This window comes from Piliocolobus tephrosceles, chromosome 7 (genome assembly GCF_002776525.5).
Source record: "Piliocolobus tephrosceles isolate RC106 chromosome 7, ASM277652v3, whole genome shotgun sequence".
Classification (NCBI taxonomy): Eukaryota; Metazoa; Chordata; class Mammalia; order Primates; family Cercopithecidae; genus Piliocolobus; species Piliocolobus tephrosceles.
Window position 1 is genome coordinate 110714316 of NC_045440.1, and position 27785 is coordinate 110742100.

General features: G+C 34.5%; 1 protein-coding gene across 2 annotated transcripts in view; it reads right to left on the bottom strand.

The window, feature by feature from the left end:
• The window catches only part of ANGPT1 (angiopoietin 1), a 254947-nt gene that overhangs the window by 51773 nt on the left and 175389 nt on the right, over nt 1-27785 (bottom strand). The window contains exons 4-5 of one of the 2 annotated variants that reach the window (XM_023225067.1): nt 20260-20492; nt 2059-2186 (exon numbers count right to left, since the gene is read on the bottom strand). In XM_023225067.1, the coding sequence (XP_023080835.1) occupies nt 2059-2186; nt 20260-20492 (361 nt within the window). The remainder of the gene's footprint in view (nt 1-2058; nt 2187-20259; nt 20493-27785) is intronic. The other variant, XM_023225072.2, reaches the window with a different exon arrangement.

Here is a 27785-nt window from a genome sequence, read left to right on the forward strand (position 1 = left end):
TTAATGTATATCATAGAATCACTATGAGTCTAAATGGAAGTTCACTTAATATTTTTAGTCAATTTTATTTTTATAGTCAGATTATAAACTATAGTGGAACTGACAATAATGTAGAGGTTCTTTCAGGTCTTGAGTAGTACTGTAGGGAAATGATAAAGCAAATATTTTAGCTCCACCTCCTACTCCAGAACAAATTCTCACATACTTCATCTGCTGTGTGTATGGTGCGTGTTTATGACGTGTGTGTGTGTGTGTGTGTGTGTGTGTGTGTGTGAATTGAGTTTAAGCTTAAGTGTGATTTTAGGATATCTTCCTTAGAATAAGTTATCCTCATCTCCTCACTCCCAGGCTTTCCATTGTATTTCCATTTTTCATTTGTTTGCTTGTTTAAGCCATGGGATTCAATGAAATCTTGCACAGAAATCAAAAATGAAAATCACGCAAAACCACACTTCTCTGGTAGATGGCTGAGGTAGCAAAGTACAGAACAGTGCCTCCTGCCTTTCCTCCCTCCTGTGCCCACTCCACTCCTACATTTTACCCCCTTATAGACAACATTGAAGGTATCTTTCAAGAAGAAAATTTTGTCACAGCAAAGGGGAAAAGAAACCATTTTGAGCTAACATAAACAATGATTCATTACGGAAATCAAGAGAGAGAGAGGACAGTGGTAAAAGGGAGAACTGTATCAGACCTGGACTATAGTCCAGACTTCCTGGGTTGCCAGTTAAGTGGCATCTGGCAAACTGGGCTCCAAGATTCATTTCCTTTGCCTATCAAAGGAGACTAACAATCAGGAAGACTAAGCAAGTTAAACTGACTTACTATGCACTACATGGAAGTGTTGATATTGCCATCAGCAGGCCACTTACTCATTCATTTATTCCAGCACATATTTATTGAGACCTACTATGTGCCAGAAACTATGCTAGGTTCCAGGAAATCAAAGATAAAAGGCACAATCTCTGCCTTTTAGAATTCTGGTAGTGAGAAAGTCATGTAAAGTTGCCTAAGGGAATCAGAGAAGATTCCAAGAGCATTGCAAAGACCCCAGAGGAAATGGGGATAAAAGACAAGTAATTTAAAGACAAGTAATTTAGGTGGGGACATGAGGGGAGGACAGTCGTTTTATCCTGCAAAGGCACATGGTCCACTTGGGACCCTGGGCTTCCAGCTAAAACTCATAGACACTAAAGAGCAAGGTTCTTGCCTAATCTCACTCCCTTTGGCTGTCTCACCTCAAAACTTCCCACATACCATGCTTTAAATGGACAATTTATATTGCTATACTTATTGACAGTATTTTATAACTATCTAAATAATTGTCTATCTTTATCATTACACTGGAACTGTTTGCTCTATATCTATGTTCCTGACAAATGCATGACATCCACTTAATAGTACTGAATGAAGGCATGGATGGATGATTTAATGAATAAATGGTAGAAGAGAGTATACAAAAGAGATGTCACAGCAGGAAGATAATGTTTGCTTACTCCAAAGTTTACCTTGGGTCTTGTTCAACATACTGATGAATCTGATCTTCCAACCCACTCTTTTATGTAAATATGGAAAGCAAATTCTTTCAAGATTATGAAGTAAGATAGGAAATGTTTATCCTATCCTAACAGGAGCAGTAATTTGCAAATAGCTATATCTACCACTCCCTCTCTTCGCAGTATTTGACTTTATATGACGTGTGTTCTCTGGATTGTTGGGTCTTTGGAAGATGGCTTCTCTTTCCCATACACTCACGGTAGACATGAACTCAACATGTAATCTGTACAAGGCAAACATTTATGAGCAGTGGGACATCCTATGAACACCAGGGAATAAATGCAAAAGTTTGTGTGAAAGAAAAGTTATGGGGGTTGGGGATTTCTGTACAATAAGGTTTTCATCCTTTACGGACCTGGGAAACAGAGTATCTCTGGGAGAAAAAAGTTCAGGCATCTCTCTATATATTTCCAGTTTAACAAGCTCACAAATCAATCTGATTATCCAGCACTTCAACTGGGATCTGGCTTACATCTCGTAAACAAACACTTCTGGTTTTACCTTTTTGGGTTCTGGCATATTATTAATATAAATAGTGTAGATTCCACTTTTATTAAAACCAGCTTGATATACATCTGCACAGTCTCTAAATGGTTTCTCTTCCTCTCTTTTTCCTCCCTTTAGTAAAACTGCAAAAAAAAAAAAAAAAAAAAAAAGATTGCAATATGTGAATATCAGTACCATTAGTAGCCAAATGGACTCCAATAATAGCTAAGCATGTCTTCATTTCCTCCACACAAATGTCAATATTGCACATAGTAAAAAATCAATCATAAAGACAATACTAGATTTTGAGGTAGCTTACAAAATTTAAAAAAAAACTGAAGGAAAAAGCTGTAGAACCATTTCTAACTGAATGCTTATATTTTACTTAATTTCTTACTTCTTTTTTTTTTTCTGTGTATCCTTTCCAAAACATCAACTCAAGGAACAAATGACCTGGGCATGTAATATCTTCAATTGGTAGCAATTACATCAAGTTTCCTGCAAAATCTCTAAAACATTCTTACCTACATTTCACAGGAAAGTCTAAAAAATTGCTAATGCACTCTTTGGAGCAGGAAGAGATAAAGATAAATTCAAACATAAAAATGCAATATGGAAGTTTAAAACACTAAAAAGCAAGTAGTACTGTTTTTCTGCGACTTTATATTGAAGAGCTTCTAGAAAATTTTACCAACAAAACAAAACAAAAAGAATTAACAACTGTTACAATAATTAGATTTGGGAAGTAGAAAAGACTTTATGACCCAACTTAACTACCTACAATGAAAATGTAACCAAAGTTTACTTTGTTCTTTCTTTAATGCCCCGAAGTTAAATCATCAGGCAGATGATACACAAATAAAAGAACAATCACATAAATAAGACTTTGAAATTAAATTATACAGGGGGAAGAGTCATAGTAAAGGTTAGAAGTCAAGTGAAGGCAGGAAATCTATTAATAGTTAGAGACTGTCTCTACTGAGGAAAACCTGATTTTATTTACTGAGCTTTACCCATTATTAACTTCTTACAAATGAAATAAAAGTACAAAATGACGCACATTTAATAGCTCTTAGCTAAAGATATATGTGTTATATTTATAAAATATTCATGATTTAGTATTTTCTATTGTGTATTATTTTAGTAGTCAGTTTTATTTAACCTTTTCCTAGAAATTAAGATTAAGACTATTTTGTAATCTTGCCCTTAAAGTTTCCTATCACTTAATAAATGTCTGCTTTCAAACACATTGAGTTATAATAGTCTTTCATAATAAAAATACCAAAGGCAAACTATGAGTCAAAACTTTTACATTAATTTTAAATGATCTAAATATCTAAAATCCTTGCCTAACTTAACACTGGGCTTCATACCAAATACTGGCCTTTAGTTGCCTAATGTTTACTAACTTATAGGTATTGAGCAGTCTAATCTTTGTGGAAAGAATTACCATTTCAGTATAAATTACTCAGATTCTTAACAACACTAAATTATGTTTCAAGAAAATGAAATATTTAAATCAGATATGTTGCCATAACAAACAAATAGTACCAAAGCATTTAATAACATTATGATTTTCTATGTAGCTCAAGTCTGCACTAATGGTTTTAATGAATCGTACTAATAATTACATCTAAATACCACCATCACAATTTCCATGTCGACACAAAATAAATCAACTAATTAAAGGGCTACAGATTCATATGATAGTGAAGAAGTACTGCACAGAATGTATGCAAATAGCAATTTAAAGATGCATATATATACGCTTACTCAAAAGTCATCTTTAATGACATTGAGGATGTCAATGGATTATATAAAGGTATCCATTCCAAGAGCATTGATGTAGTTTACTGGTTTCATTTATTCTGACTTTATGGACTGCTATTTTTCTAAAACAAAACAAAATTTTTAAATTCCACCTACTGGATCCTTTCTTCTGTTGAAATGTCAAAAATAACCAAATTAGATGCCCAAAAAAAGAGATGTGAAGAAATACCAACTAAAATTTATGATCACTTGAGAGGACAAACAACACAGAAAGATGTGGTCAGCAGGAACCCAATGGTAAACCCATTTTTCTCTTTTGAGAGAGAGAAGGTCATTTATCTATGGAGAAAATGCTTCTCTTGTATATACCACATCCTGCCCTCCCCTTTTTAGTTATGTACGGAGAACACATTCCCTTCTCCTGTCTGCCATCTCTCCTCTGTTTTTGTTTTTTTTTTTTGTTTGTTTGTTTGTTTCCCCCCCCCCCAACTTCAGGAAGATGTCGGAGAAGGGACTATGTGTGGGAAGAGGATGCTATTTCACACACATTTTTAGTAACTGAGAAAAAAGGAAATAGTTGGGTATTAACTTATTTTTGTGAAAACTAACTGTATAAAATTTGTTGTCAAAACCATGAACACAAATTCCATACTTGGGAAAATGGTTTGAGAATTCTACCATCAAAAGGTACACCTAGTATTATGGTTATATTATGGATTTTTTGTTGTTATGGTAACATATATGAAATAGATATTGTATTTTCTTGAAATTTAACTTGGTATGTTTGAAAAATTTAAATACTCATATTTTTTCAAAAAAGTCAATCTTTCCAGAAAGATTAGATAGCTTGTTTTTAATTACTTACCAGTTAGCAAGCATATGCCTGAACGTTAATTCAGGCTACGTTTTAGAGTAGCAAGGCATTGAAAATCAATGTAAAAGCTTCATCCACAGCTTACCTTTGGTATTTTTATTATATACTATGGTTTGAATAAGGTCCCTTCGATAAGGGTAGATTGACCTTTAGAGTTTTTTTTTTCCTTAATCTATAAAATGAGGTAGTTATAAATACCTCTGAGATGGGTGTATGAATTACATAACACAGTGCAAAGACAGTGAAGCATAATAAGTACTCAAGAAATGGTATTTGTTGTGGTAATGACAACACTCTTAATAGCAATATTATACTGTTACTCCTCTTTATGGAAGGGACACTAGCAGAGTGTGGAAGGCTGGCCAGTCCAGTCTAGCGGGTGGTGGATGCTGCTGTCTTCCACCTTCCAATTAAAACATAGCAGTTATAGTTGACTGGTTATATTTAGGATCACATTGAATTAGCCTCTCCTGGTCAAATTCGGCTAATTGGCTGGTTTCATTCATTGAACAAATCAGATTATACCATTGTTTACATTTAAAAATAAACCCAAAACAGGTAATCTCATCTTGCTGTATATTTTAAGCTTTACCTAAATAGTTAAGATTTAAAGATTATTTCAGATGAAATTATAAATGATTTATATATCAACATATTGGTTATAGAGGTTTCAATCCCGTGACTTTTTGCATGACTCTTTTCTTTGTTAAGTACTGCAGAGTTCTGAAGTCCAATGTCATGCATAGGTATTGTAAAACTGGACACCTAGGAAACATTTTAAAATCTAGAGAGACCATAATATTTGAATTTCCTGAACATTGCAAGTGTCAGCACCAGTGATAAGTTTTTTTAGAAGGTCTTGAGATTCAGTTAGATAGAAGATAGAAATTGGAGGAATATTTAGTAAATGACCAAGACAGATAGACACAATAGACTTGATGGGTCTGAGAGCAGCAGCTCACAACTGTAATAATAGTGCTTTTGGAAGCAGAGGCAGGAGGATCTCTTGAGGCCAGGAGTTCAAGACCAACCTGGGCAGTATAGTGAGACCATGTCTCTTCAAAAATTAAAAATTAAAAAAAAAAGTCTGGACCAAGATTGGATGGAAGAGTAAAAGAAGCATCACTGGACAGACGTTGGTAGGAACCTTCCGGAGACCTGAAAGAGGACTGTATCTATCTATCAAAGTGGTTTAAACTTTTTGTAATAACGAACTGATTTGAAAGCATGAGTTAAAATGTTGATCTTTATGTCTAAAATTCTTTCTTTGACCATATATTCTTATTTTTCCTTTATTATTATTTAATTTCTAATGAGTTCATTTTCCCTCTCATTGAGTTTAGATCCCTGCCAATCCTATCACTGCTTTCCTAGCCTCCCTTTGCTTTCTTCTTAGCCTCAATCCCAGAGTCAGGAATTTAATAATGTTCCATTTGGCATCCCTGGTCTCTCCATCTATTGTCCTTTCATCCACTCACCTTTGCATAGGTAAATCCCAAACCCCAGATGGGCATTCATTCACTTTCTCAACCCCCTTGTGGACTGCAAACACTGAGTCATGCGTAATAAACTTTCTATGACATTTCCTGTAGAGTGTATTGCAAATCTTTCTACTTTTTAAATAAATTGAATCCTATTCTTATCTTCTCTCACTCTTTATAAATGACCTTTATGGTTTACTATGAAGATCAAAGCCATTTGATATGTCTCCTCCACTACCTCCTTCTACCCTACAGAAGTTGTCTTTGCCTATCTTTCCCCTTACCTTCTGTGTTGACCTCTCCTAGTCCCTTTCAATTTCTCTAATTGTTTTTCCCCTTTCCTCTTTTATCAATTTATTTTTCTCTCATCACCTACCATATAGAAGTTCACTAAGATTCCATTCTTGGATGTCTATTTCTTATACATCTGTTCATTTTGCACACTCTCTATCATGGCTTCCAACTGCTGCAGAAAAGATTTATAATATACACAGGCACTTTTTAACACTGAGTATTTGCCTCTCTCTTTGCCTTCAGATTCATATATCTACTTGCCTGTTGGTTAGTCCTTCCTGCTATGCTAGCTTTCATTTGTTTAATGTTACATAATCTTTCCTTCCAAACCACGTGTTTGCTCTTTCCCTTATCAGTCCCACTGTCCTTCTTCAGTTTTTATCAGTTAAAAATTAATGAAAGTGTTAATTTTTTTCTAATGAGACAATTATAGTATGGCTTTTCCATTTGTCCCTCTGCTTCTTATCCTCTCTTAGTTCAATCATCCTATATTATTAATTCAACAAATATTGATGGACATTTGCTATTTTTAAAACTTTTCGTAGGCCATGGAGATACAGACATAGAAAAGCCCAAGCCTACCCTTCATGTGCTCACAGCCTGATGCGAAAAAGATCTTCCATGAAAGCTATACCCATGATTAGTAACTTTTATGGTAGGACAACACTCAATTTAAGGTGGCTTAAGCAAAAAGATAATTTATTGGATCATGTAACTAAAGAATCCAATGTAGACTTTAAGTAAGTCATGATAAGGTTTCAGACAATGTGACCAGAAATTGTTTTCTTAGTCTTTTTCTTAACCCACTTATTCTTGGCAATCAACCTGGTCACAAGATAGCTGGCAACAACTTGCAGGGCTATAATGTCACCAGTTTAAATACAGCACCAAAGAGAGAGAATGCAGGCAATTGTTATCTTATAGTTATGTATCAAGCACATTGGGAATGTGCAAGAATATATTCCATCTGCCAGGTGGACTCCAGGAAAGCTACCTAGAAGAGATAACAGTTGAAAGAATGAAACATATAGAAAAGCTTATCTGACCTAAATTTAAGAGCCCGGTATGCTAGTTCAAAGACTTTGCCCACACCAATATCAGCAAATAAATCTAGAAAGTCCTAGGAATGAATCATTATTCATTCTTTTCATTTAGCCTTATCTATACAACCAAATCTTTGTCATCTAAAGGGATAGAATAGAGATACAAACAGGTGCATGTCTGTCTTTCACCAGCCAACATTCAGTCAATAAGCAACCTGAGACCTGATGCTAGCAGCTGTTGACTTTATCCTGATCTTCCCTTCCTTTACCCAACCAATTTCAATCCAGATGGTGTATCGGCCACCAGACTGACTTCAGGGGAGGACCATGAAAGCTGAGGCAGAGGGTCACTTCAATTGAGATGAACCCTCAAGAGAAAACTTCCTGGAATGTGGAATTGGTAATTATGAGCCTCAGCAACACTAGCCGAGAACACAGAAGGCAATCAGCCTTGCTACCAGAGACAGTGTAAAAAGTCACAACCCTTTCTCTTACCTATTTTCTGATGAGTTGCTATAAAGAAATCAGTTCTTCAATCGTTCTTTTTAAATCTTAAATGTGGCTAATGGTTCATATATTTCCAGTATTTACCAAACATCAGAATACATGTGAATCAGGTTATTTATTCAAGGATAGTCCTTGAGACATCAACATTAGGGAGATCACAGCACTAGAAATTGACCCTGAACCTGTGATTTCAACACAACAGGTCACTGAAATTAACTGAGAATATAAAAGAAGAAAACAGCACATCTGACAAGTTGCAAACAAGCAAACAATTGATTGATTAGATTTTGTACTTTTCAGTCAGGTGTGTGGGCATTTCATAGAAAAAACATTTTGAAGACACTCTCTAGAATCCTAATTTATGTGAAAGAATCTTTAAAAGTGGAAGAAGGTAATGTCTTGCATTTCAAGGGTGTGGAAGAATCAAAAGATTTCCAGGCAGTCCAAGTTTCAGTATTTTATGGGTCGGTATAGGGGTGAGGGATATTTACCAATGACTTTATAAATACATATACAAATATATATAGCTACACAAATACATACAAGCTGTATGCTTATAAATGGAAAATGTTGAGGTTGGTATTTTTTCTTATAGAAAACATATGTATACAAACCTAAGTATCTGTGGGCTGATATCTCAGCATGACTGTTTTTAACCTATAAAAATGGCAATTGAATATGGTTATATGTGTGCATGTGTTTGAGACAGTATAACAAACACATATATTCTATTCTTAAATATTCTTAATTTGAAGTCTTTGATTAACTAAAAGTGTACTTTTTTACTTAAAACAACTACTTTTTTCAAAGTCCCTCCAACCCTGGTATAAGGGAACACTTGAACATCATTTATCTAGTGAATTTTTATTTTAAACATTTTTAAAAAAGAACTGCTTTGCTCTCATTTAAATTATTTATATGTAATTTTATGGATATCTATAAAATCTTAACTATCATTTTTTATGGAACTATAGTAATCATGATCATAATAAAATCAACTAGCATTAATCGAACACTTGCTATGTGGTAAACTCTGAATTTTATATGCCAAGTATGTTTTACATGCTTCATTTTGTTCAATCCTTATAAATATCTTATAGGGAGTATTTATCAATATATTGTTTTATATGAAGAAATTGAAGCTCAGAAATGCTACTAACTTCGCCAAAAGTTGTAAGTAGTAGAACTCTCTGACTATAAAGCTGAAAATCTTAACTACTTCTTACTGGCCTTTTGAGTAAAGTGAAACCCAAATAGAACTTCAATGAGTCATCGGTCACAGAATCCCCAACAATACTTATCTCTGCTGACAAGGGCACACCCAAGGTCCTGAGTGATTCAGGGTAAGCCTTAAGTCTGAAAGGGTGCAGCCTTGTCTCATGGAAGCAGGACATATGGGAAAAGAGAGAGGAGGCAGCAATGACAAAGACAAAGGATATGTTGACATGAGGATAGCAGAGGGCCATAGGCAATAGAATTGTCCGAGAAGGAAACCCTCAACAGAATAGTGAAGCTATGACGGCCCACAATGTCCAGAGCTAACAGAGGATAAGGAAGTGAGAGGTCCCAAAGCAGCCATATTGGATTTCATCATGTCCATACCCTAAAATTCACACTGACTCAGGATTTACCCCCACTAATTTTAGGTATTATTCTCATAAGCCTGGTAGCTGGTCTCCCAGCCTACGGACTATTTGCTAGAAGCTATGACGACAGAGGATAGGCTGGTAGGAAAGTGAGAGTGGGAACGTGTGTGTGTGTGTATGTGTGTGTGTGCATGTGTGTGTATGTGTAAGTGTGTGTGTGCGTGCATGTGTGTGCTTGTGTGTGAGTGTGTGTGTGTGTGCGCGTGCGTGTGTGTGCATGTATGTGAGTGTGTGTGTGCATATGTGTGTGTGTATGTGTGTGTGAGTGTGTGTGTGTTTTCGTGTTCATCTTCTAGTATCAGGCATGGAGACAAGAAATTGGATCACTGAAAGTTTGTGTGTGTGTGAGGAAAAGACAGAAAATTTTAAAAAGTAGGCAAAACTAAGAAATGATAAGAATTTGGGCATTGAACAATATAAAGGGGGCAAACTATATACATTTCAGAGGCATCATGGTACTATGATGACAATTAATTCATATGGATAATAATGGATTAAATTCTTAGAAAAAAAAAAGCCTAATTTTTTTCAATTTTCTTTCCAAGAACGAGAGGAGAGAATAAAAAAATGCAAATAATTTTTCATCACATTTAAAATTTCCCATAAAATTTTACTACTTGAAGGGATACATTTTAATTATCTGGAGAATATATTGCCCATGATTATAATTGCAGATATACAAATTTTCAATAATATTAAGATATACATAAGGTATATAAATTCTTACATTTATGCAGACATGCAAAGCCTTGTATGTCATAAGTGAATCTCTAACGTAAGGTACTTTTTTAAAGTGGAAAAAAATTAATCATCAATTAATTCTACCTATTTCTACTGTAGTTTGATTACTATGCTCAAATAAATTTTGCAATTGTCTTCTAATGTGAAATGATTCTCATGTGTATAACAACATATATTCAATGCCTATTACTACCTAAAGTAACCAAGAATGGGGGAAAAATACTTGACTAAAAGGTAAAAATGGAAATACACACCATCTTTGTTTAATCAAGTAATCTTTCATTTTACATAAAATTAATTTCTTTGTTTTTCCCTTGGGTACCCTGTTGGGCAGTTATGAACGCCACACGGCCCTTGCCATTTGTTCAGGAGCTCATTTCATTCTCAGAGACATTTCAGGTGTTTCATGTGTGTTAATTTTCCATATAATTTTTTTCAGCCTGGCTACAATATATTGATTTTGTACAAAAGATTCCCCATGCATGTGGGAAAGCTTGAGGGGCATCTTTTGTGCTCTGCTATGAGCAGACAAATATAATTTATTTCAGCAACAGCCATTAAAAATGGAATGAAAGTCCTTGGGCAATGCTGTAAACATAGAAAGCAGTTGCCAGATGCTTTTGAAAACTGACACACACACACAAAACTCCACTTTGAAGTTTTGAGTAAATAAGTCCTGTCACCATAAGTAGGTCACCTTGATTCTTACTCTTGTGGTGTAATATACTTGAAGATCGGTACTTGACTGCCAGCCCTAGCTCTACGTGGGCTTCTACTCTGAATACAGGGCTTCACTGGTTATTAGGAGTGACACAAAACCAAGAGACAAAGTTGTAATGTTTGATATGCGTCATAAAGTATGTGGGTTTGTGTAGGATACCAGGCAATCTCTAAGGTGTGACATACTTCTATGTTAAGCAACCTGGCAGCAGAGCTGGGACTAGAACAGAGGTGTCATGATTCCTGCTCCTTCTAAACCACCATGTCTGCCCTCTTGATGGCATACATCTGCTCCGAGATACTGGAGAGAAATCTCAATCTATAATTCCTAGTTCTAGAGAGATAGGTTGGAGAATTAATTATGATTCAGACTAGGTTTGTGTGTGGTCTGTGTGTTCATGAGGCCTAAACAACTGGCAAAATCTCCCTTTAGAACCAAATTTCCACTTTAAATTATACCCAAACTTCAAACTCACTATTCTAAAGGACATCATCCCGCTTGTGAAAATGGAATGTTCACACCTAAAAATAATTAAGATACATGCAAAGATATAATAAATACACAAGTTAAAAGAGGTCTGACATTTGATATTACATTTGATAATTTGACTTATTTATAAATCCATTAAAAAGGTGAGTAATTATTTGTACGTTACATATTAATATGACTCCTTAGCAGACATAACCCCACTGTGAATGTGAACACCCAAACCAGTACAAGCATGATATTCCAGTGTACTTGAAATCAATTTTCATGTTGATATCCTTTGGTTGATAATAAATTATGAGTTCCTATCGGAAGCTAAAAATGTTACTAGTTTTAAAGGTTCTTTGCAATTGACTTTTAGAAAATCTTATGCTAAAAATAAATATTTGTTTATACACATTTAAAGCTAAATGTACAGTTGCAACATTCTTCAGGTTTTACCTTCTTTCCTCATTTCTTACAGTATAAAAAATTTCATGAGGTTTTCACTCTATAGTTGATATAATGCATACATATTTAATGCTGTTAATAAAACTTTTTTTTTTTTTTTTATTTTTTTACTGTCTCTCAGAGTAATTATAGGTGTCATTTGGTTCAGTGTAAAGTAGAATATCTTATCCATGACGGATGTCTACTGTTCCGTCTTGTCCCTGGATTTTGAAAATATCTGTTGAATTTGACTTGAGTGTGGATGAGTCCAGGAAATGACTTAGTTGAAATCTATTCAAACTATTTGTGCTTCTTCGCTTTAGCCAACCAGGCTATGAAAAGTATAAGGGAAGAAGGATGGAGTTTGCTCATGGTAATATTGGAACATCAAGGAAACACTCTTTTTTTGTGGCCTTTTACCCCTGCAACTTCCAAGCCCAGCTGGAACCAGGAGATATCCCTTTTCAGATAGCTCATCTTGTTTCTGAAGTTAAAAACTCCAATTCCAAATGAGAATTAACCACAAAATTTCAAATCTCCCCCCAAAGATGGGATTTAGAAATAGTTCATGGGAGAGGTCAAGGACTATGTTATTTTTTATTTTGTTATCATTAGTTTGGCCATCCACTATTCACATTTTTTTTTTACAAAAATTATGACTTTTCTAAAAGGCAGATAACATGCTCCATCAAAAAGGAGAAATATACCATTTCCAAAAATAAACAGTCAATTTTGCCTTAAGCCATTGGGTTTTATAAAAGGAAGTGCTAGATAGTGTGGTTCATTTTAAGGAAATTGTAAATGTTTGACATATAATTTTCTGTCAAGATAAAGCATTTCCCTCATTAAATGGGAACAAGTACTCACTGTAGTGTTCAGCAGATGACTTCCTGTATTTTTCTTTCTCTTTCTACCTAATCTTAAATTGTGCATTACAAGTTCTAAATGAAAAACAGTATTTTATCCAGTCAACGAAACTGATACTTTCCGTTTTTATCAATGTTTATATGAGTGACATTCAAAAAGTTTTAATTTCCTCCCATCACTTGTGATGTTTTTAGAGTCATTCTTAACTTAAGGGACTTGCAGTTCAAACTATCTCATCCCTTACAGAATGATATAAACTTCATAAACTCAACAGACACTGCATGGGAGGTAAATTCCTTTCAGATGGTAGAATTATTCTGAGAATCAAGCCAAATGACTCCTCAGCACTGAGAAGAAAGCAAATGCCTCATTTCCCCCTTTAAAAAGGCTAGAGGCTCAAATCCCCCAAAATAATGATCAAGTGTTCCATACCATTGCAATCAGCTTCTGGGAAAGACACTTTAGCCCAAATAGTCGTCACTTAAATATTTGTAGTATCAGCCATTATGTCTTTGAAATAATGTGAAAGAATTTTTAAAAATGAACTACATGAGAAGCTCCTATGAATTGAAATTTGTACTTCTTTTTAGAGAACTAAGTATATAAACGTGTTCATGTCTCTCAGTACTTATTTTTAAGTTTCCTCTACTCTGTGTGCCTCCCCACTTAAAGTTATTATCTGTCCTTTCACATTCAAGTTTATTGAATGTGAGTATATAATGATTTCTGCTCCTACTTCCTCTCACTCATTTTAGTCTTTGAGATATGCAACTGAGCCATGTAGCATACCAGATCTCTGTATATAGAAGGTTCACATTTTTAAAATTTGACTGTCATGTTTACTTGCCACTGAAAAGAACATCTTTCATAACTGTCCTTTTTTGTTTTTTGTTTTTTTTAAACCTTCCCAAAACACTGCTCACTACTGTTTTTCACACTAAGTCTATGTTTTTCTTTTGGTATCTTTTTATGAATCTGTCCCTTAAAAACTTCAAATTTTTCTGCCTTTGATTTTACACTGTCATTATCTCATACAATGCACTCATAACTCTTTATGTAAATGCTCTCAAATTGTACACAAATGTGTGCCCATATCCTTGCATTTTGGGGTTGGGGTAAGTGGAAAGGAAAAAATAGCATAGTTTGCATCAGGTTTCCTGATGGATCTGTGACCCCCACCTGAATAAGAGCCATTGCTTTATATGCACTTTCTATGACTTTACCTCTTATCTCCTCTGAGGACACATAATTGTTCTCCTTCTAGGATCCGATTTATCTGCCTGCCCGACTCTGTCCCACAGGCAACTCAGTCAAAATGTCCCAAATTAAAACTCACTATTTTTTTCCCCTTTCAACCTATTTCTTCTCCCATGTTGCTGGTTTTAAAGAATGTGATGAATGTACCCTCAGTTGTTTAACCTAGAAATGTGCAATTCCTAGATTCAACTTCTAGGAAGTCATTATTTCTTGCTGATTCTAATTTTTCTATTTTTAAAAATTTCTTCCACTTACTTTTCCATTTACCACTGTTTAATATGGACCTTATTATTTCTTTCCTAGAAATGACTTTGAAATTCTGACAAAAATCATCAACTCTACCTTCCCCGTCCAACATGGTGCAGTGTGTAACGTACAGTATTCAGAACAAGACTCTGGGTTCAAATCTCAGCTTGCTCACTTGCTAGCAGTACAATATTTAAGCATTATTCACCTCTCTGTACTTAGCTTATCTTTCATATGGAGTTGGTAATAGCACCTATCATACAGTGTTGTTATCAGAATTAAATAAACTAATATATGCAAAGGTCTCAGAAGACTGGCTTGTGTTAAGTATTTGCTGATATTATAATAATGGTAAAAGCATCCATCTCGTCCCCTACTCCAGGCTTCTCAGCTTTCCAGTATGTTTTTCCTACATTGTCACTGGGGAAATTTTTTCTAATATGCAAAGATCACCATTATCCTTATATACTGACAATGACCGCTCATTGATTTTAGAGAAAAAAATGTGGCCTTTTTGGTCTCCGTCAGTTCCTCTCTCTAAACTCATTTTAAGACTTAGGCTACAGCCCGCTCCCATGACTTCTGGAAAATATACATGCTGTTTGTACTCTCTGGTGTGTCCTTCACTTTCTTCATTTTTTAGACGTAACTATCATCTCCCCATTAGAACAAGCTTGCTTATGTTTTAATCCGAGATCAACGATTTCCAGCTTTGTAACTTTGGGCAAATTCTCAAATTCTCTGTGGAGTTTATAAAATGATGCTAGACATGGCAACTCCCTCGTGTTGCTGCTGTAAGGGCTAACACATGTAAAGACTAAGCAAGCTAGAATCATAATAGGTATTCAGTAAAATCCCCAAGAAAACTCTAGAGATGCTGGATTCTGCACTTACCCTTCTGTTCCTGCCATGATTTTAATATTTCTCTGTGACCTTTGCTGGGGTCCAGGCACCAAAGGCTCACTTCTAGCAAAGAATTCTGAAAAATAATTGTTTACTTGTTTCTCTCCTATCAAACCCTAGGTTCCTTAAAGCCACAGGATGAAATACATCTTTTGTTTTTCCTAGTGGTCTGAGCAATATTTGGCACATTATAGAAAGTTACCAAATATCTGTTAAATAAAAATGAATAAATATCATTTCCCCAGAACAGAACAGTTGCTGCAGAACTGTTTTGAATGAATGGATAAATTTATGAACCACATCTTGCTACAGCAGAAATGAGCTTCAAGCTGATTTGGGCAGTGTGAGACAATCAGACTGTGTAAGTTTATAATACAGTCTAAATACTATCTAAAAATTTTTTATTTTCTTTTTTCCTTTCTTTCTTTTTTAACAGACTTTGTCAGTAAATTCCCAATTATATAATATATTTGCCCCATGTATGTTCCACATGTGATATTTTAATCACCGCTGTACATAGCTAATCAGTGAATTTTTTTTTTTTTTTTTTTTTTTTTTTTTTTTTTTGAGACAGAGTCTCACTCTGTTGCCCAGGCTGCATCTCAGCTTGCTGCAACCTTTGCCTCCTGGGTTCAAGCAATTCCCCTGCTTCAGCCTCCTGAGTAGCTGGGATTACAGGCATGTGCCACCATGCCTGGCTAATTTCTATATTTTTAGTAGAGATGGGGTTTCACCATATTGGCCAAGCTGGTCTTGAACTTCTGACCTCAAGTGATCCACCCTCCTTGGCCTCCCAAAGTGCTAGGATTACAGGCATGAGCCACCATGCCTGGCCAACTAGTGATTTTTTAATAGTCACAGTAACTGATCATTCTCCCCTGAAAGATGCAAAACCTTGTTTGTATGCCATTATTAATGTAAACTATTTAATTCCAGCAACTATTTAATTTTGGTAATTTTGAATTGCCAAAAACATGAAGCAATCAGCTGAGTTTTGACATTGTGATAACACTGAGGGCAATATTTCTTTAGTGGATAATGTTTCTAAGAATAAATGTGGCCCAATGTTTGCAGATGAAGGTTAGACAAAAATAAATGTGTTAGAAGCTTTACAAAATGGATGCAATTCAGTTTGAATTGACTATTTGCCTAAGACACCACTATTGTCTGTCAGGAACAAGAAGAGGAAAATTTGCAGAATTATTTCAGAGAACGTGTTTATTAGTTGTTCTTTCTTAAAAGTATCTCACAACATCAGATGTGTTAGTAGAAAAAGTGCTGTGAAACTAAACGAAAGTACTCTCTTAATGCAAAGACAGATTTACTGTCTCTGGATCAAACAAATGTTTGGCAAAAAAGTACATTTCTAGCCAACACTTCCTAGGAATTCTTTATCATATAACTTTAATGCATTATAGGCACTTTAGAAGGCATTAAAATAAAGATAACTACTATTATTTTAATATTTACTATGAGTTAACACAGAACCTATGTGTTTTATACTACCCTTTTTTAAATTTTTCAACATTTAAAAAATTAATTAATTCATTTACTTGTTTATGTATGTATTTATTCTAGGCCCTCTATTTCTTTTTTAAATTTAAATTTTATTTTTATTAACAAATAATAACTGTATATATTTATGGAGTAAAACGTGATGTTTTGGGAAACACTGCAGAATGATCAAGCTAATTAACACATCCATTACCTCACATACTTCACATACTTGTCATTTCTTTGTGGTGAGAACATTTACAATCCACTTTTTTGGCAATTTTGAACTACATAATTCACAAATAAAATTTGCATATATTTACGGTGCACTACATACCCACCGGGTAAATACTATGATCCCATTTTAGAGATCAGAAAATGGAGGCCAAAACAGCTGCCTGGATGACTGTCAACAGTCAAACACTCCCGGGCATTGTATTTAAACATTTTCTGCAAAAGAAGTTTTGCTTATAAAGCACATAATGAATGTACTTAACGGAATCTTGTCCATTGAAGGAGAAAGAAGAAACTAAAGTTTAATGAATCAACTGTGTCTTCAGCAATGCGAACTTTGCTTGTATATTGAGCATCAAATGTAATTCTTTCCTTATTGTGGTGAAATAGACAGAATTCTCCTGACTTTATACATGATGAGACAGCTTCATAAAGGTTAAACTAGTTGCCAATGACAGGGGAAGCTCATTAACTTTTTTTTTTTTTTAATTATACTTTAAGTTCTAGGGTACATGTGCATAACGTGCAGGTTTGTTACATATGTATACTTATGCCATGTTGGTGCGCTGCACCCATCAACTCGTCAGCACCCATCAATTCATCATTTATATCATGTATAACATTGGGGAGTTATACATTAACTTTTTTTATCTTGCCTTGCAGTATTATATTCAGGCTGTCTCCACAAATTAGTCGGTCAGATTAAAACCAGAAGACCTTTAGGGTGAATTAAAATGGTTGGCTTTTTGGATGATGACACAGTTCGTGTTTTTGAAGATCTTGTAGAACATCTATATTTGAGCTTTAAAATATACATTTTAGAATATTTGATGCATTTATTGTGGTATATTTATTTAAAAATATTTGCATACATAAATTTGTAAGTAAAATATTTACATATAATTCTTCAATAAATAATAAATTTATATGATATATAAATTTTGGTCATAAAACAAAGAAAGGTTTTACCCATGTGTTTTAGAATTTGAATAAAATTTCATTTTAATAACTGATATTTAATCTAGTATTATGCTATTAGCCATTTAAAATTTTAAATTCACCATAGCCAAACACTATGGCTCCAGTGAAAATAAAGATATACGGACAATGAAAATCTTCATAAAAACCTTATGAGAGCCACTTTCCATTTTTGTGTCTCTTATGAGTTCTAAAATAACGAAATATTTAGTTAGAATACTTCACAGTAAGATTAAAGAAAAAAGAGATTAACAAGAAGCAAATAAAATCTATGATCATGACAGCTCAGAACCCATTGGAAAATTAGGCAATTCCCTTAAATTAAGATGGCAAATCTTGTAGTTAAATCAGGATTCATCTTAGAATGTTGTCATTAAAAAGAAAAGATATCTAGAGGCCTGGAATATTTAGACCAATTCAGTTTCTATGATTATTATTTCTATTTTTTGGATATACTATATCATAGAATAGACACAGTTACTTTTTTCACTTCCTGAATGGCTATTAATGGTCTATCCTCATTTAAAAAAATATATATATATATTTCTTGAATTGAACAGATGTTTGCTTCCCTGATATTGCACCCAAAGTTCAAACCTAGCCAGAATATTTACTTTTAAAGTCACACCCTCTTCCTCTAAAAGCTTAAAGACACATTTATTAGGCAAATACTCAGAAAAGAAGTTAAATTATGATAAGTACGCAGACATATGAGCTCTGTGAGAATCACTAGGGCTTGACATCTCTAAAATCATGAAATAGAAACCACTATTCCACTCCATGTGCTTTAAGTCTCAGGATGATAAGAAAAATGTGTTTTCAATCTTTCCCAAAATGTATTCAGCTCAATATGAGAATAGATATATCTCATATTAATACTTAATTTTTAAATACTCATGAGCTCTATTAAAATTCTCTGGCAAAATACTACCATGCTTTCCTTCCAGTGGACTCTTAACTCAAGATTTTGGCAGGGTCTGACTGATTAGCAGGCTTTTCCCTTCCCAATCACATTACTGAGCACACCCAAATGGAGCTCGGAGAACTCACTGTTTAAAAAAATTTTGCTTTATAAAGTATATTAAAGGATTGTTTAGACTATCTAAAGGAGATATAACTCAAGGTAATGAAGTGTAATAGAGAAATGTGAAATGTCTTTAAAACAAAATCACTTAATATGGAGTTATCTTCCCTATTCATAGCTATACACGAAAGTATGAAATTGAACAAATTTGTCACATAGCTCAAATCCACTTTTAAATTAAAGGAAGCTTCCCATGTGTATGTTTCATATGCTCACTGAACCACTTCATGAATGGTCACATAAGCCACAGCTTAATAACAACAACTTTCAGATATAAGTGGTATTTTTTTTCACTCATCACCATTTACAATTTCGTCTTCATTCAGAGAAAGGCTGATTAGAGCAATACAGAAGATGACTTCAAGTTCCAAACTTTGAAGAGCTCTACTGAGGCTCACTAAATGTTCTGCTTGAAGGAAACAGGTGCAAGCAGAGGCATTCATTCAATAATTGTTAGGTGGATGGATGAATAGACAGATGTATGCCTTCTAAAGAATGACAGCCTTGTAGATGTTCCCAAAGGTTAAATGGCTTCAGACATTCTAGTGATATCAGAAATTTGTATCTCCACTGTCACAGCAACACCCCAGAATTAATGTATCCTGCACAGGACTAAGCACAAGTGATCTTAATAAATAATTTTAATAACAATAATCCTGCCTCACTCATAATACTTGTTACAAATAGTCTGTCTGATTTTCTCTGCAACCCACAATTTCCTACTCCATTCCCTTTAAAAAGAAATAATAAATATTAGCTTTAAAATGGAAATCCTCCTGAAACTCTCCCAGCATGATGAACTAACTTTTAACATTGGCTCATTTCTGTCCTATACATAGTTAAGTGTCTAACACCACAATACCAATTATTTATTCATGACAGTATCACAGATTTTATCTAAGGTTAAAAAGACAAAGAAAGAAGAAATTAGAGCCCTCTTTCAGAAAGACATTGTGGATTCACAAATTTCAGCTTATGAATAATTCTCTAGGTAGCAACATGAGAAAATTATCAACATAAATTCATAAATGATTCTAACCATAAAGTTCTTCTGCTGCTTTTTACACAACAATCAATGCACTGGAGAAAGCTATGTTGAGTATTTACTTGCTCAAAGGAAATAAAATATTAACAATACCAGAGTGAGGAAGACATTCTTACCACCTTCTTTAGTGCAAAGGTTGACAAGGTTGTGGACTGTGTCCATCAGCTCCAGTTGCTGCTTCTGAAGGACACTGTTGTTGGTGGTAGCTCTGTTTAATTGCTTTTCCAGTTCCTGGATTATATATGTTTGACGAGTAACCAAGTCTTGAAGGTTCTCTTTCTCTTCTTTTAAGGTGTCCAACTCTTCCTTGTGTTTTCCTTCCATTTCTAAGATTTTATGTTCTAATAAACTACAAGGAAGTGAAAATAAAACTTAGATTTGAAAAAATGTTATACAAAAAAACCCTTATAATTCAATTGGTTCCTGAATTTATTTAAGATAAAACATTTTAATCAAGTATTTCACTGTAAAAATATTTTTAGTGAGAATCTTAAGAATATATATTCTGTAGAATAGGAGTTATATATATAACATGTCAAATAAAAAATTATTAAACCAGATATTGTCAGAGTAATGTTAGATTTTAACTATGATTCAGTTTCTTGGTTTCCTTTGGTATATCTTATATCCAAGGTAGCTAACTTACACCTGAAGAGCTATACTCTAAAGAAGTTATAGTATAACTTTCACTAAGGAAATGGGCCTAAGAGGAAACGGAATAGTTTGGGAAAAAAATAAGCAACATGTAGAAACTACTTTTTATTCACTTTGCTATATTCATTTGGGGTTTTCAAAACATTAACATTGATTAAATTTCACAATAGTTCTGTGGGATCAAGAATAGTATATTGACAATCTGAAAAATCAGAAATAAAGAGAAAAATATGAATCAGAAACACAAAGATTTATGTACAATGACATTAAGACAGAAAAAACTCTTATTTTGAAACGGTTGAAAATAATATTTTTAATCATTTTCAGGACATTAGAAAATGCTCAAAATATAATGTTAGGTGAAAAACGAAAAAACAGCAATATACATTCTCAATCACACACACATACAAAAAGAAAACTATATTGACACAGAAACCACAGGAGCCAAAAGTAATCTATCTAACGTCACAACGAATTCTTGTGATTTTTGATAACTGGTCCTGTATCATAACCACTAGCTTCCTTTATTTCTCAGCTCAAGCTTCGGGATGAGGCTTAATGACACTACAGGTCCCCAAGTTACTGTATAAATGGTAACAAAAGGAAGACTCCATTGGGCTGATGGTATGGTCTTCAGAAAGGAGTTGGGATGCTTTGCTCAGTGTGTTGCAATCTTTAACTCAGGCCCTTCCTTCTCCCTGAGCTCTTTACAGGATATTCCCCTGGTATATTGCACATTAAAAATGATAGAGAAAGCAGAAGCATTCTTGGAGCCTAGCAACTGACTGGAATAAAAAGCATTAACATTTTATGGGGTGTCTAATATACTAGTATTCCTCAGGGAAAAGGCTTACTCAGTTTTCTCAGTTCTGTTTTCAGAAGGTTCAACCCGTCCTTCGTTTACAAGGTGTTATTAAAATGCCACATACCAGAATGGGCACTTAATTTACCTTGGATAAATACAGCACTGAATCATTCCTTTCAAAAAGGGGACACTAGGGAGTGTTTTAGATTCAATACCTAAATTATAAAATGGAGCATGTTCGAAGAGCCAAATCTTCCAACACCAGGTACTGGGGGACAAATTGTAACATCTGATTGTCCTTTACACAGATTAAGAAGTGTGGGCCCAAGGGTTAAATGGCATAAAAGACTGAGAGGGAATGGAGAGAAGTCCATGTGGCAGAAGCTGTGCCATCCTGGCAGAGGTCAGAAACCTTGTGGCTGGGGTGAATATGGCAGAGCATGTTACATGGTGATGATGATGTCAATCATACTAGTCACGATACCTCTCATTTATGACACAGTTGCTATGTGTAAGGTACTGTTTTTTGTTTTTTTGTTTTTGTTTTTGTTTTTTGAGATGGAATCTCACTCTGTCGCCCAGGCTGGAGTGCAGTGGTGCGATCTCGGCTCACTGTAAACTCCGCCTCCCAGGTTCACGCCATTCTCCTGCCTCAGCCTCCAGAGTAGCTGGGACTACAGGCATCCACCACCACGCCCAGCTGATTCTTTACATTTTTAGTAGCGACGGGGTTTTGCTGTGTTAGCCAGTATAGTCTCGATCTCCTGACCTCCTGATCCGCCCGCCTCTGCCTCCCAAAGTGCTGGGATTACAGGCGTGAGCCACCGCACCCGGCCGTGTCAGGTACTGTTTTAAGTGGTTGTTATGAGTTCAATTATGGCCCGCCCATGTTTGCCCCCCAACAAAAAAAAAATTATGTGTTGAAGTCCCAACCTCCAGGAACTAAATAATGTGCCCTTATTTATAAACAGAGTCGTTGCAGATGTAATTAGTTAAGATGAGGTCGTCCTGGAGGAGGATGAGCTTCCCATCCACCTATGATTGGTGTCCTTATAAAAAGGGAAATTGTTGAGAGACAGATCAGATTGCACACAGGGAAAAGGTTGTGTAAAGATTGGAGTAATGCTGCCTCAAGCCAAGGAACTACCGGCAGCTGGGACAGAGGCCTGGAACGGAGCCTTCCCTAGCGCCTTCAGAGGGAGCCTAGCTCTGCAGGCACCTTGATCCTTGATCTGGGACTTTCAGTCTCCAGAATATTCAGAGAATATATTTCCATTGTTTAAAAGAAGAGGAAGAAGAAAAAGAAGTGTGGCCAGAACTACTCCTGGGCATTCCAAATCTTTGCCAACAAACTTGTACTCCAAGAATATGGCAGGAAAGCTGCCTGTGAAGTCAAGCCCAAAAAATACCTGGAGGCTTCTAAGACTGAACTAATTTATAATACCTTTAGTAGTGTGCACAGATTCACATAGGAAAGTTTCTCATTGAGACCCATTAGCAGAAACGGTGTGCTTCTGCAATAGAAGAAAAGTCCCATTTCTTTTTTGAATTGCTTTCATTCTACCGACACCGAGAAAGGAGCCCTGCCTTGTACTGATCATAAAGTAAACCCAATTTAGATAGAGTTTGAGTACAGTAATATAAGGAGACTGTAATGATCACTTTTTTTTTTTTTAATTCTTTTGGAAATGAAAAACTTAGGCAAGGAAAGCAGCTTAAGATGAAAAACAACATCTGTAAGGGGCAGGTATGATTCATCTTCTTTTACCATATATTTTTTCTTTGCCACTAACTTTTTGTTGGAGAAGTTCGTGGTAAAACACAAACAAAAACCAAAAACTTTTCCATTGTCGTTATTGGTTAAAAGTTTCATCCCACCTACTGGTTAAGTGATTAGTGTATTTGCTGTAGGCGTCAAAGGAGATCTTCTCTGTGCCCATTAACTTTTGGCCTTCAGATCCGAGAATTAACCACAACCAGTGTCTTAGCTCATTCTCTGTTTACTTTTTATTTACTTTTCTTGCTACTCCTGGGGTAATGATCAGAGGCAAGATGCCCATAATTTAGAGTTGCTAACTTATAAGAAAATTGTTTTTTAAATTCATAGGCATTATAGTCTACTAGTAAGAAAACTTAGCATTACCTGTTAAACTGACAAGCATGTATATATCATAATTTGAAAGTTATAGTCATATAATACTACATAAAATTTCTGAATTGCCATTTTGTCCTTGAAATAAGATGAGCACTGGCCTTTCAGTTTTCCTAATCAGGAGGTAACATTTTTGTTTGGAAAATATCATGTTATAGTTATAATTTGTATTTATTAGTTGCTAAGTGCCAATAATTCTGTAAAATATAAAATGACACTATTCCTACTGTAGGGTTTATTTTTAGAGAATTAAAACCTCAAATGAAAATGCAGAAGCTATAAGAAACTTCTGTTTCAAACATAATATTTTTAAAAAAAATTTTTGGATCGGTGTTTTTCTACTGTTTATTTTTGATGTATTCCTTGTTCAAGAGGACATATGCGCAGAGATGGCTACTATCTGAGATGTCAGTAAGGGAGGTGGGCTTGTTTGATTTGTTTTGTTTTTCAGGATCATTTGGAAAGAGCTGAGGATGGAAAGTTGATCAAAGAAGTCCTGGTACCAAAGGAAACAATTCTGAACACTGGCTTATGGAAAAGATCTGCTTTTCTGAGTAAAAGGAATAGATAATATGTATAATATATAATATAATGTACATTAGCATGTTAGACAGAATATTAATTTTCATAATTCATCAAACAACCTTTAATGCTCCCTTACTAGCAGGTATCAAAAGATACCAATTTAGTTTGTCATCTTAGAATAGACAGTACATGCAACATGAAAGAGAGACTGTCCGTGAAACTAAGAAGCCTAATCTATCTACATCACAGACATTCCAAAGGATTTGGAAACCCAAGTAATATGCATAACAACTACAAGCAAATTGGAAACACGTTACATTGTTTCTCTAATGGCTGGTCTTACCAGTTAATTATCTCTTCTCCTCATTTTCTCATCACATTTCTTTACTCGGCGTGCCCTTAATAACATTTGTACTTCAGTAATTATCTACTAACTTTATTTATTAGGGACATTTTTCATATTAATGACAACTTTTTAGACTTCTTCAGGCAAGAGTGATCTCTTCTTGACCCTTCCATTTCTTTTGACTACATTCATCCCTTTTTTCATCTTCTCTTCATATTTGGCTTCCAAAAAACTGCTCTCTTCTCTTTGATTCCTCCCATCTATTGGCTAGTATCTACTTTGGAAGTCAGCCCTTCCTTGCTGTTACTTCCAAAATGGTTTCAATGCAAACCTCACTTGCCAGAAAACTCTATATACCATCTCTACTTACTATCTTATTCTTGTAACACACCGTTGTAGTTATGTTGCATTTTAAAACCTTTACCTCCTTTGATTCTTAAAGCAGTATAGTAACATAGACTGAGCAGATGTTACACACCCTCATGAATAGGTACGAATCAAATGTTTCCTTCAAAATCATGCAGATATTAAGTGTCAGAATTAGGATAAAAAGCCATGTCTTCTCAGTTGTTAGACTGGAAATCTACTTAAGACATCCCACTGCTGTCTCAATGAATATCCTATAGTCTCATCTCTTTAAGTCAATACACTGTAATCTCTTCCTATTTCTTTTATTCATCATGTTATACCAGGAACCAAGGCACTACCTTCACATCTCTTTGGTATTTGGGCTGCTTTCCATTTAGTTATTCTGGGAGCTTATCTTTCACAATATTTGAACCTGTTTATCTTTCCCACATATAAAAACAGAATTACTTTGTCAAGCCAATTTTTTACATCTGGACTAGAATTTTCTTAAATACTACCCTGTCTTAACACCTCTTCTATTACAGTCATTTGTTAAGTTAATTTTAATGTTATTTTTAATATGCTACTCACATTTCATTTTGTACCCTGAAGCCTATCATTGATTCTTTATTATTTTCCTTATCCAGGTCCATTGGGAGGGACTACTTCAGCCAGAATGGAGATCTTTATATAGAGAGGTTGATCTGAAGGACAACACTGCAGCCTCAGTGTCCTAAAGTTAGGTAGTCAAAGTAGTCAGATTTTCCCTAATGACAGTGTCAGCTGCACATTTAGCTTAGGTTTGCATTTTAAACACAAAACCTGGATGGTAACTGAACACCAGTGCACTGTTGCCTAGAGCATATTCAGTATATTTTTTCAAGCAAAATAAGAGTTTCATTGTTACGATTTAGGGAAGCCTATATTAAACAAACAGTTTTTGTTAGGATGCATCTTTTAGGATTGGGTTCCATGGAACAACGCTTTATGAAACCATGCACCTAAATCTATACAAATTGAGCTAGAAATCCAAGGAGAGAGTTTCTCACAGAGGTCTCAGGATTTCCTGTTTCCCATCTTTCTGGAAACACTTTGAGAAGAGACATGCATAGAATTCTGGCACTTAGCTTCTATTTGAGGCAGAGGTGCACTTTAATGAATAAAATAAACAAAATAATCTGTGCTCTGAACTTTAGTAAAAGGTTCTAAATGAGTGTACACTAAGTCCTATTTGAAGTTTTTGGTAGACTGCCCCATACCCCTATTTTACACTGCCTTCTCCAACATCTTATTGGAAATATTTCAAATCATTGAACATATCTTGAAACTTTCACAGAAAAGGATATCCCTTTCAAATTGTTTCCCACAATAGAGTTCTTAACATAGCAGCCAATGAATTCACAGTGGTGACAGTTGCCTAAGCTCTATGAGTATAAATATAGCCCTTCAAACAAGGAGGAAGATGTTGAAAATATAGAAACCTCATTTTTATCTGTCTGAACCCACTTACAGATGTTTCAATATTTTCCACTATTTTCAATATGTATGGTGTCAACATGTGTTGCAAATATGGGTTTGTAAAGGGTGATTTTTCTCCCCATTTAAATACACACAGATTTAGTTCAGGTTAAATTTATACTTTACATGTCTAATTGGAACACAATACATTTTCTCTCAATGTCTGAAATCATATTTGTTTGGAAATTCAAATTTGGAGCAGAAGCATATACTATAAGTAAATATTAGCAAATCAATGTAAAGTTTGGGATAAAGAAGAATAAGCTAAATGTGTTATAGAAACCAGCATCTAAGAAGAAAAAAGATTGATACATTTCATAACACAGAGATGTAATGCTTCTATTAAAAAATAAGTTGAACAATAAATCATAAACTAGAGAAAATTTTGTAACATATATTACAAAGTTTTACTATCCATTAAAGAGCTCATATGAGTTAATTTGAAAAAGGATAAACAATATAATAGAAAAAATGTTAAACATACATAAATAGGCTAGTATGTAGTTACAGAAAAAGAAATCTAGTCACAGAAGAAATGCAAATGGTTAATACACATAAAAACATGCACAACTTAACTTCTCAAGGAGCCTAGATTCATTAGATGGCTAGCAAAGTTTTGGGAAATTTGAAAGCCCAGGCATTCTTAGGGAGAAGGTAAAATTTGAAGATAACTTGTGAATATCTATATAAAATATAAATCATCACCTCAACAATTATAGTCTTGAAAAATTATATATTTATTAACATAATACTTATAATAGGTTATAAATTATAGTGGATCTATAAAAATAGATTGCTACTCATTCTTGAAAATAAATGAGGTATATCTGTATATGGTTATATGCATAATATATATACAACAAATTATTATAAAATAACTAGTAGAAAAAAACCCAATGTTAAAATAATCTATACATATATGCACACATCATATAAACAAGTACGTGTGCATGTGTGCAATTACGTATGAGTGTACATCTGTGTAAACACACACATAAATATGCACACTCTATATACACACGTTAGTATGTTTATAGAAAACATCTGGAGGAGTAAGCACTGAACTTAATCTCTTAATGATGATTCTCTGCTAGCAGGTGGTATGGTGTAGGGGTGTGGAATTAGGGGAAATTTGACTTACAACTGTATATGCATGTATATAATTTAATATACATGTATATACATCAAGTTTGTCTTGCTTGTTTTTATTTATCACAGAAATGGAGGAAACAGTCATAGGTCTAGAATGGCCTGTGCAAATGCTATCTAGAAATGTTAAAGGTGGGCTGAATTA